Raw genomic sequence first — 11,540 nt, 5'->3', positions numbered from 1 at the left:
GTGTATTATATTATCTTCTACAAGTAAAGATTCTTTCTTATACCATTCCAAATTGTGTCCCTTTTATTGTCAGTTGCCTTATGATTTTATTAAGAATTCACTTGTTATATTGAATAGATATGGAGAGAGTCAAACCTTGCCTTGTTCCAGATTTTAGTGGAATTGTTTAAGTTTCTCTTATTTAAGTTGATGTTGACTATGGACTTGTTTTAAACTGCCATTATTGTATTTAGGTATGTCGCTTGTGTGCCAATCTCTCCCTGAGTTTCTTCATAAAAGAGTGTTAGATACTGAAAACAGTTCTTCCTCCATATAATGATATCATCATGAGGTTTACGTCTTTCCGGGTTTGGTCTTTGGGGGCTTTATATGGTCAATTATATTTTCTTTTATTTTTGCATATTTAATCATCCCTACATATCTAGGATACAATCTAGTTCATCATGGTAAATATTCTTTGAATATTCTGGGAATCAGTTTGTAATTATTTGATGAGTATTTTTGCAGCAGTGTTCATAAGTGAATTAGAGTGTGACTTAGTTATCTGTGTAATTTTAGACTCATAAAATAAATTGGGCAATGATCCTTTGTTTCTAATTTCTGGAATAATTTGAGGAGGACAGGCGTTAACTCTTCTTTCAATGGCAGGTAGATAGCTGTGCCAAATGTATCTGGTCCTGGTCTTTATTTGGTGAAGAAACTTTTAGCTATTGTACAATTTTAATAGAGTTTATTGGTCTATTTAAACTACATATCTGATCTTGATTTCATTTTGCTTAGCGGAACCTATTGTTTCTGATTTTTTTTTTTATCTTGGTGCCCTTTTCCTTTATTGAGGACTTATGTCTTCTGATTAGTTTTTATGAAGTCTGTTTTGTTAGATATGGAAGCAACTACTACTTACTTCTTAGGTCCATTTATTGGAACATCCATTTCCAATTCTTTACCCTGAGATATTCTCTACCCATTAGGTTGAGGTGTATTTTGTAGATGCAGCAGAAGGATGCAGTCCGTTTCCACATCCACACTGTTAGTCTGTGACATTTTACTGTGAATCAAGCCACTGATATTGAGAGATATCAATGACCAATGTGGTTTGATTCCTAATATTTTTTGTCTTTATTGTTCTTGTGGTGGTGGTGGTGATGTTTGTGTTTTTGTTTATGTTTCCCTACTTTTGCCTTTACTGCTCTCAGATGATTTGTTCTCTGTATTACTCATGGTTATAGTGAACCTCCTTAGGTTCGAGTTTTCCTTCAACCACTTACTATGGGACTGGATTTGTTCACAAATATTGCTTAATTTGGTTTTGTCGTAGAACATCTTAATTTTTCTATCTCTGGTTATAGAAAGTTTTGCTGACTATAGTAGTCTGAGTCTGCATGAAGGTCTCTTAGAGTCTGCTGCACATCTGTATAGGCTCTTTTGGCTTTTAAATTATCTTCAAACCCTGAGATTATATGCCCCACAATAGTTTTGCAGTTTCCAATGAGGTTCCAGAGAAAAGACCTGAGACACCAGGATTTTCAGAGCATATCAGAGAAAAAAGAGTGTGGTGTCCAGTGAACTCTAGAAATGGTACAACCTGAGTTTCAGGTCCCCAAAGGTCTCTGTGATCAGTTTCTGCCTAATGCTTTAGATGAATCTGATACCTGCATCTGGTCTCTCACCTCTGCATGAGGAATCTGATTGACACATTCTGTTTGGACACATAGGAGAGTTGGCCATGGCCAACTGCTTCAGTGTCCAGAATAAATGTGAGTTGTCACCATATTCCATGTTGGAATTACCACTCAGGCTGCAAAATCCATCACATACACAGCACTACCTGCCAAAACAGAAACAAGGGCCTAATCCATCAACATCCATACTGATAGGGAAACTATAAATATTCTACCCCTACTGTTTGGCCTCTATAACTGTTCTTATTAACAGAATTATGCCAATTCAGAATATAGAATCTGTGCTTGAGAGATCACCCCAGAAAGCGAAAGAACCCAAATCAGCCTGAAAGCTGTATTTCATTGTGTGTGGTGATTAATGCCTGCATCTCATAATACCATCGAGATTGGCTTAGGAGGATTGCTTATGTACAGGAAGGTCATTGTAAACAACGATTACAGCATATACTTCTATTAGCTGGGAATATTTTGTTGGTTTGTTGTTGTTGTTTGTTATTTGGGTGAGTTTTTTCGAGAAGGTTTTCAAAAATGTCAACCTCACAATGTAATTGAAAATGACCTGATTTTAAGAAATAAATAAACTGTTATGGAAAAAAATTAAGTGAAATAAAATTAAATTTAAAAAAAACTTCAAGTCTTTGACAAAGAAATTGAAGAAGATATCAGAAAATGGAAAGTTCTCCGATGCTCATGAATTAGTAATATTAACATCTAAAAATGGCCGTTCTACAAAAAGCCATCTACAGATTCAAAGCAATCTGCTTCAAAATTTCAACACAATTCTTTCCATATCTTTAAAGAACATTCTCAGCATCATATGGAAATACAGAAAGCATTGGAAAGCTAAAACATTCCAAAACAATAAAAGAACTGCTGTAAGCATCACCATTCCTGATTCCAAATTATACCTCAAAGGTATAATAAAAGTAATTAAAGAGTGTGGAGACCTCCAGGCCCTGACTGCTGCTGAGGGCTATGTCTGTGTCAATGGCCCCAGTGCATTCAGGGTCTTTGCCCAAACTTGACTCTTTGGACAGCTGAGCAACAGTAAGGAAACTGACAGGTAATCTTCAGTTTCTTCATCGACCAGACATGCATACCCTCAAACCCTATTTCTGTTAGTCATTGCCTCCTGAAGAGAAAGTTCAATCAAGGTCCTATGTCATCAAAATTCCTCTGGACCTAACCAACTGTTGGAAAACACTTATCCTTGCATTTTTGGGATTATGAAAACCCCACATCTCCTATCTTCCTGGCAATCCTCTCAAAGCTGGGATTAGAGAGAAAACCTATTATGGCAGAAAATAAAGCTTCTTTAATTTGACTCAAAATATTTGGGTTGGTGTTCTTTCCTTCAGTTGGAATATCACTACCCATCTTGGCCCCTTTCCTGGAGTTGTGATATGTTTCTTCATTCTTGGTGTGTCTGTACCTTTTGTCATCTGCCTGGATTAGGCTGTTACAGTTTCCCATCCTCTTTTAATCATTGGAAAATGAGGCACCATGAGGAGCTATAAAGGATTTCTTACCTGACAGCCATAATCTTTCTTACCTCCATTGTGGAGAAAGAATCCAATTGGCCGATGTTTATCTTGATCAATCGCCCCACCTGACATTGTTATTTCCTTCTCAGCCTGTTGGATTAAGGATATCAGAAGCTCAAAGTGGTTTGGGAGAAATCTGAGCTTCTGGTTCAATGATCTGTTTGTTGTGGCTCCAAACAGGAGCACTGCTCACACCACCTATCACAGTGGAATCAAAACTTCCAGGCCAGAAGAAATTCAGGTCATGGAAACAGGAAGAAATTTTTTCTCAAGAGGTTGCCAGGGGTGATAGTGAGTGGTACTATTCCCTTTTCTACCACCTGGTGCCTGGTCCCATGGATCTGGGCTATGGAGAAACCTGCCTCCTGACTAATCTTACACCAACCCTCCAGGTGGCTGCCACTTCATTGGCTCTGTAACTTTCTCTTCAAAAGTTCATAACAGCTGCTCCAGTAAGTCTGTGAATCTGGAACAACCAGTGGAATGCATGATTGTGGGCCAGAGTTGTACCTCTCTCTGAGAATTTAGTATCCTGGTCACATGCTATACTGTGTGGAATACCATGATAGTTGAGAAGGTATTCTGTTAGACGCTGCGTGGTAGGTTTGGTAAAATCATTACAGGCAGGAAATGCAAATATATAACTAGAATAAGTATCTCCTCCATGATGGACATAGTGTTGTCCATTCCACAGAGGAAGTAGTCCAATGTATTCATCCTTCATGACCTTGTTCACTGGTAAGACTGGGGAACAGTGACATATCTGGGGCTCTGTGTTGGTCTCTGTTGTTGGCAGATCTGGCATTCAGCCGCAGCTGTAACCAGGTCACTCTTGATGAGTGGATATCCATGTTGTCATTCCATGCATAATCCATATCTCAGCTACCTCAGCTAATTTGAACATGGGCCCATTGGGTAATAATGAGGATGGCTAGTTAAGGAGTCTGACTGTCCACATAGTGGGTCATCTTATCTACTTGATTAATGACCTCCTCCTCTGATAAAGGTATCTTTCATCTGCATTTAAAGGGACAGGGGTTTTCACATTCTTTGCTGATTTGCAGATCTGTCCAAATATGTCTTCCCCAAATGTCTTTCCAATTTTTCTTTCTTTCCTTTTTCCTTTTTATTTTTTCTTCTCTCATACACTCCCATCTGAACACAGTCTCCCCTCCCTCCACTCCACAGAGATGTACTATTCCTCAATTTCCCTACACAAAACCAAAGGTCTTTGGAGGATATCAACTGAACACAACAAAACAAAATGTAATAATAGTAGGCACAAACCTTCATATCAAGACTAGAAAACCAACCCAGAAGGAAGAAAAGGTTCCCAAGATCAGACAAACAGGTCAGCACTCACCACACTCCCCCTGTTAGGACTCCCACAATCCCATGAGCTAAACAACCACAGCATGTACACAAAGGACTAAGTACAGACCCATGCATGTTCTGTAATTGCCTCTACAGTCTGATTCCCTATGAACCCTGTTTAGTTGACTCTGTGAGTTCTGTTCCCCTTGTGTCTTTGATGCTTCCTACAATCTGCCTTCCCCTCTTCCTTGAGGTTCACTGAGTTCTGCTTAATGTTTGGCTGTGGATCTCAGTATCTGCTCCCAACAGCTGTTGGAGAAATCCCAGCTGATATCCATTGTACTAAGCACCAATATCTGAGTGTAACAGAATTTCATTAGGTATTGTCTCATTGATTTTGTGTGTGTGTGTGTGTGTGTGTGTGTGTGTGTGTGTGTGTGTGTGTATGCAACAGTGAAGCACTGCACAAACTTCCACAGATGAGCACAGCAGGATAAACTAAAATGGTCATCTTCAAACAGAAACACCAGTGGAATCCATAAGCTGACTCACTAAGCCTAGAGGACTGGGAAATACCTTCAGTGTTTCAATCAACTCAGCAGTTCCTTGCCTACCTCTCCTGAAATCTGGCTCTAATGCTGCTCATCCCTCAATCAAGAATAAATCAATCAATTGGTTTTGATCTCTGAATTTTTGGTTCCTCATTTAGGAGCCTTTGGCAGGTGGCTAACTAGTAGCCTCTGTGACTTTTCTGTATGTGTTTAGGGCCAGGGTGGCAGAAAACCCCTTCCCTCAAATATGTCATTTGTAATGAAGGTAGACAATTCCTGCAAGAACCCTCATTTGTAAGAAAAGTGCTCCACCTGTAAGTCCTGAGCTTCCATGAGCATGCTTCTGTAGAGTGGGAGCAATTCTCTCAATGCGGAACTGACTCCTGCCTGGGTCTCAATTACAAGATTTTTTAATATAGTTTCTCACTCCAGGAATGGAACAAGTGTAGCTTGTTGACTGAACTTTCTCACCAGAAGCCAATGTTATCGATCTTCAATTCGGTTTTTATGCTAAAACCAAGCTTTTTTTTTTTTTATTACTATAGCTCTATAACAGAGAATGAAGTCCGGGATGGTGATGCCTCCCGAAACTGCTTTACTGTAAAGGATTATTTTAGATATCCTAAGTTTTCTTTTTTTTTCATATGAAGTTGAGTATTGTTCTTTTCCATATGAAATTGAGTATCTGTTCTTTTCCATATGAAGTTGAGTATTGCTCTCTCTGTGTTTCTGTCTCTGTGTCTGGGGGGCGGGTGTTTGCATGTTTTTTTATGTGTTATTGCTAGTTTCATATATATATATATGTATATAATTTTATAACTCACTTAATTTCACATATCAGCCATGCATTCCCTCATCCTTTGTTCTCCAAGCCCCCAGTCTCCCCCCCAATCCACATCCATTCCCACCTCCTCCAAGGCAAGGTTTCTCCTGCAGAGTCAGCTCAGCCTGGTAGACTCATCCAAGGCAGTGCAGTCCCTTCATTCCTACACCAAGGCTGAGCAAAGTGGTCCAGCATAGGCCCCAGGTTCCAAAAAGAGAGTTCTAAACAGAAGAAGCTCAAATGGCTTAAAGACATTTAAGGAATTGCACAACATCCTTAATCATCACGAAAATGCAAATTAAAACAACTCTGAGATACAATCTGACACCCCTCAGAATGACAAGGATCAAAAAAACTGAAGACAGCGTATGTTGGAGAAAATGTGGAGCAAGGGGAACACTCCTACACTGTTGGTAGGAATGCAAACTTGGACACCCACTTTGGAAATCAACATGGCATTTTCTTAGAAAATTGGGAATCAACCTCCCTCAAGACCCAGCTATACCACTCTTGGGCATGTACCCAAGGAATGCTCAATCATACCACAGGAACACATGCTCACCTATGTTCATAGCAGCATTATTTATAATAGCCATGACCTGGAAACAACCTAGATGCCCTTCAACTGAAGAATGGATAAAGAAAATGTGGTACATATACACAATGGAGTACTACTCAGCAGAGAAAAACAATGACATCATGAGGTTTGCAGGCAAATCAATGGAATTAGAAAATATCATGCTGAGTGAGGTAACCCAGATTCAGAAAGACAAACATGGTATGTACTCAGTCATAAGTGAATACTAGATGTAAAACAAAGGATAACCAGACTGCAGCTCACAATTCCCGGGAGGCTAGTAAACAGGACCCTAAGAAAGACACAAGGATTGCCCAACAACAACAGAGAAATGGTTGAGAGATCCATGAGCAAACTGGGGGTTGACGTGTGTGTGTGTGTGTGTGTGTGTGTGTGTGTGTGTGTGTGTGATTTCTGCACACACTTCCAAAGCTGAGCAGCGCTGGATGGACTAAAATGGCATTCTTCAAACAAAAACACCACTGGAATCCACAAGCTGATTTTAAATTTTTTATTCATTTGATATTTTACTTGGTAGGTACAGCCTACAGAGATGGATGTGCCCATGGAGACAAGAGGAGGACTGAACAAGGGTCCTATGCAAGAATAACAATTGCTTTAGCCAACTGAGTTATGTCTCCAGTCTCACACACTGAGTTTGGAGAAAAATACCTTAATTCTCTTCCCTTCTCTTGTAACCAAGTATTCACTTTATTTTCTTCTTTCTGAGTCCTTCACAATATTTTCTGCTCAGTCCAATACAGACAAGTTGCTCCAAAGAAACACTGTTGTAATGTGCTTAGGACCAGCAACTAAAATGTATTCCAGTTCTCAACTCATTGGAGAGAAAAATCAAACCATTACAGTAACAGGGTAGTGTATACAACATAGCTCAGCGCTTCCCCTCCCTGAACCTGATAATCACCTCATTTTTAGCTGTATTAAAGCCTGAGCCACCATGCTGACTTTTCCTAGTTTCACTGGAAATGCTCCACCAATCCCATAGTCTAGCCAGGTGTCATTGGTAACAACACTGGCTGCTGCTTCAGGGAGACAATTGAAGGTCACAGTTGACCATGTCCTAGGATCGCTTCAAGCGTTTGAAAAGGGGCTCCAGGAAAGGGAGATGACCAGAAGCCAGATAACGTTGTGCTTCAGCCACTAGATGGGGATATGAGCCCACCATTGCCTTCCAGCCTGAGGTCTCAGAGACCTCAGAAGCATGAGCTGTAATGAAATCCAGTGCCTGGGTTTTCAGCTGCCCTGAGTTGTGAAGGTCAGCCAGGAAGACAGTGTAGGCAGCATTCTCCACAGAGAGGTCCCTGAAGAGGGCATCCTCACACATGACCTTCAAACGTTCCAGGCCATACCTGTCAGCAGCTGCCAGCAGAGTATCTGCCATGCTGTCCAGGTCTGGTGCTGTTCCTGTGTAAATGAAGTCCATCATTGACTTGAAGACTTGTGGCTCCAGGTCGGTGATCTCAACGCGATTCTTTCTGCTCTCCTCCATGTCATGTTGAAATATGGCTCTGAAAACTGGAGAGCGAGCTGCTAAGATGGCCTTGTGAGCCTGAAATTCCTGGCCAGATACCACCAGGCAGCAATCTGTGAATCTCGAATTATCCCACAGCTCTCCTAGCTCATCTGCCAATGTGCATCTTGGAACTTGAATCCCTGGCTTCCTTTTCTGGTCAGAGATGCTGAAGGAGTCTTTGACCATGCTCACCATGCACAGGAGGGTGAGCTGATCATGTGGGAGAAGACGAGGTGCATGGGACAGGAGGAAATCTCGAAGAATGTACTTTTTGAATCCGTAACCAAGGCCTGGCACAAACCTAAATGCTGTTTGGCTCCTCCTGGTTTGCTTTTTCTCTCCTTTGTCACTTATGATCCAGAACTGGAACTTTGCCCAAACATGACTCTTTAGACAGCTGAGCAAAACTAGATTAACTGACAGGTAATCTGCACTTACTTCATCGAGTCCGTTCGGGTTTACTGTCAAACACCATTTGTCATTGGCCTCTATTGAAAAAGTTGGGCTTCTAAGGCTTCCTAGCCTTTCCTCCACAATAGAATGGAAGTTGCTGATGGTCCACAGGTAGGAGAAATTCTGAAGGCTGATTTGAGTGTGGTCCCATCTTTGGACGGTCCCATCTCCTGCCATTTCTCCTGGTTAAACTCGATCCAAAAATGAAGAACTAGCAATTGTTTTCTCTTCACCTTGTGAAACAATAACAGACATGAATTAGATGTTAAGTTTTTGTTTTTCCTGGATTCTCTGTTAGAATGGGCTTGAAACTTGGATCTCGGATATTTTCTATACAGATTTCAATACTGATTTCAGAGAAGTCAGTGTGTGCTACTAGGAAATCTTACATCACTCCATTTTTTGTCTAGATTGAATCTTAGGTCAATAGGTAAATGATTTTGACAATTAAACACAGCTGTTGAATATTTTGGAAAATGTTATACACTCACATCAAAAATGTTGTGCTAGGTTCTCTAGAGTAACAGAACATATACAAGGAATCTCACTGTGTATGAAGGAAAGGGATTGATGAGAATGACTTAGGGCTCCATCTCTGCTAATCTCCCATTGGCTAGCTGTGAAGGAAAAGTACAATATTCCAGTACTTACTCAGTCTAGGAGGTTGGATGTGTCCACTGATCTTCAGTGTATACTAGAGTTCTAAATATTCTTTAATGCCAGGGAAGGGATGGACTTGCTGCAAGGTGAGAGCAAGCAGGCAAATAGCAAGAGCTTCATGCTTCCATATCCTTTTATATGCTTCCAATAGAGGGTGTGGCCCAATTTAGGGTGTGTCTTCCAGCTCAAAAATCTGGATTAAAGGTGTGTGTCTTCAGGCCTTGAGATCCGGATTAAATATTTGTGTCTTTTTACCTCCAAAGTCTGTACTTGAATTGGATCTTAACTACTTCAATTGAATGAAAACACTTCTCTCTTGTGTGCCCTCCATTTTAGGGTTTTAGTTAATTCCATGTCTTCATAAGTTGGGAACAAGAATAACCACTACAAGTGTATTTTGCTTACTGTGGCTCATCTTAAATAAAATAGGGATGGTGTCCATTACTACACAGCTGTTATTTCCTTTTTTCAGGGTTTTACACTAAATCTTCCTACTAACATGATCCGGGAAGAGGTGTCTTCCTTTCTCAGTCAGGGGTCTCAGTGTTCACAACTTGGAGATCAGGATGGAAGAATTCACACACGGTGGGCAAGAGGCAGAACCAGGCAGGTACCTCTGAATGTGGCAGTCATTTTAATCCAGACTCATATTCCCCAGAATAACTCTACCAACTTACATTGGTGGTCTTGCCCCTCCCCAAACCCTCGGCAATACTCTTCCAGATCCACTTAAGAATGTGCTATGAGAAGATTCTAAATGATTCTCAGTTCTATCCTGCTGACTGCCAAGATTCAGCTTCTCAATACCTCATAATTTTCATCCTTCACTGGTGAGTTCTATCTACTTTAAACTTTGAACTTGCATGCTTACACTGCTAGTCCTTAAAAGTGAGACAGTATTCAGGTTTCCAAAAGGTGCAGAGTATATTCAATAGTTACCAAAAGGGCTTTTGAGACAGTTCCCCTTTGTATGTGATCAATAAAATGCTCACCATATCTATCATCTTTCTTCAGTTAATCATGTCTGTAGGGACTCACTAAACCTAGAGGACATGACAATACCTTCAGTGATTCAATCCACTCACCAATTCCCAGGTTACTTCTCCTGAAATTCTGTCTCTAATGCTGCTCATCCCTCAATCCAGGATAAATCAATCAACTGGTTTTGATATCTGAAAGTTTGGTTCCTCATTTAAGAATCTTTGGTAGGTGGCTAACTAGTAGACTCAGTGACTCTTCTTTATGTATTTAGGATCAGGGGAGCAGGTACTTCAGAGTAGGAGCATTCTCTCATCAGGGAACAGACTCCTGTCAGGGGCTCAATATAGAACTGTTCATATAGTCTCACATTCCAGGAATTGGACAGGTGGATCTTTTATTTCAGGTCGGTGGTTCTCTGGAGGACCTGGCCCAGAAAAAAGGATTCAAGTCCCCAGCAGGAGAAGGTACAAGTCTTATGCAGCAGGGGCGTTCACACAACCGAGAAAGACAACGGTCAATACAGCAAAACAAAACTGACATAGAAACAAAACACATAGAAAGTTTTGGAGACAAACACACACACACACACACACACACACACACACACACACACACAGAGAGAGAGAGAGAGAGAGACAGAGACAGAGACAGAGACAGAGAGACAGAGACAGACAGAGAGAGAGACAGAGACAGAGAGACAGAGACAGAGACAGAGACAGAAGAGAAGAGACTTCTTTAACATGGATTTAAGCCAATAGAAAGTCTTTATTCACCAGCTGGCAGCCACATGACATATTCTGGATTCTGGTGCAGCAAACAGCCATTCTTAGAGTGAGCTTTTTAGCACAAAACCCATATTCTGGGTTCACAAACTTCAGTTAACAAGAACAATTAGCCAGAAGGGGCACTACAGAAGCCAAAATGTTACTGTATTTCAAGCAAGGTTTGAACATTTAGAGGTATTCCTAGAGCTGTGCACTTAGATGGATTAAGCCTTCCTTTTCGTTGTTGCAGGGGATTGCTGTTTTTTTTTTTCCAGAAATGCTGGGTTTTACACCATGTATAGTACTTCTGTCATGGAGACAGCTGTACTTAGGTGTGAGGCCCCGGTAATGTCTGGGCCCTGTTACACAGGTGGGTCTGTGCACCATGAGCATATGGTGCCCTCAGAGGTCAGAAGAGGCTGTTGGATCCCCTGAATAAGTGTAAACTGGCGTAACCAACTGTGGTCAGCTACCCTATGAATGCAGTAAATAGGATGCCAGTCTTCTGGAAAGGTATCCATCCCATCCCAGTTACTTTCTTAAAGAGGACAGAATAGCAGTGAAATACTAGTTTATTCTCTGAAGCTTTGGCATCTGAAATGTTTTTGCAGGAATTCAAGAGGTAATCATGATTTCATTTCTACATCTTTCTTTCAT

The 11,540-nt window shown here is 40.9% G+C and overlaps 1 protein-coding gene across 1 annotated transcript; it reads right to left on the bottom strand.

The window, feature by feature from the left end:
- Positions 1-7,572: 7,572 nt before the first annotated feature.
- LOC131912560 (speckle-type POZ protein-like) lies at positions 7,573-8,655 on the bottom strand. Its single transcript, XM_059264865.1, has one exon. It carries the CDS (start codon positions 8,653-8,655, stop codon positions 7,573-7,575), a length of 1,083 nt encoding a protein of 360 aa, XP_059120848.1.
- Between the last annotated feature and the right edge of the window lie 2,885 nt (positions 8,656-11,540).

Source organism: Peromyscus eremicus, chromosome 6 (assembly GCF_949786415.1).
Source record: "Peromyscus eremicus chromosome 6, PerEre_H2_v1, whole genome shotgun sequence".
NCBI classification, from domain to species: Eukaryota; Metazoa; Chordata; class Mammalia; order Rodentia; family Cricetidae; genus Peromyscus; species Peromyscus eremicus.
The sequence above is the reverse complement of the archived record's forward strand: the minus strand, read 5'-3'. Positions and strand labels throughout refer to the sequence as shown.

Excerpts from the sequence above, each read along its gene's own strand:
- LOC131912560 (XM_059264865.1), bottom strand. The coding sequence starts at position 8,655 with ATGGCAGGAGATGGGACCGTCCAAAGATGGGACCACACTCAAATCAGC.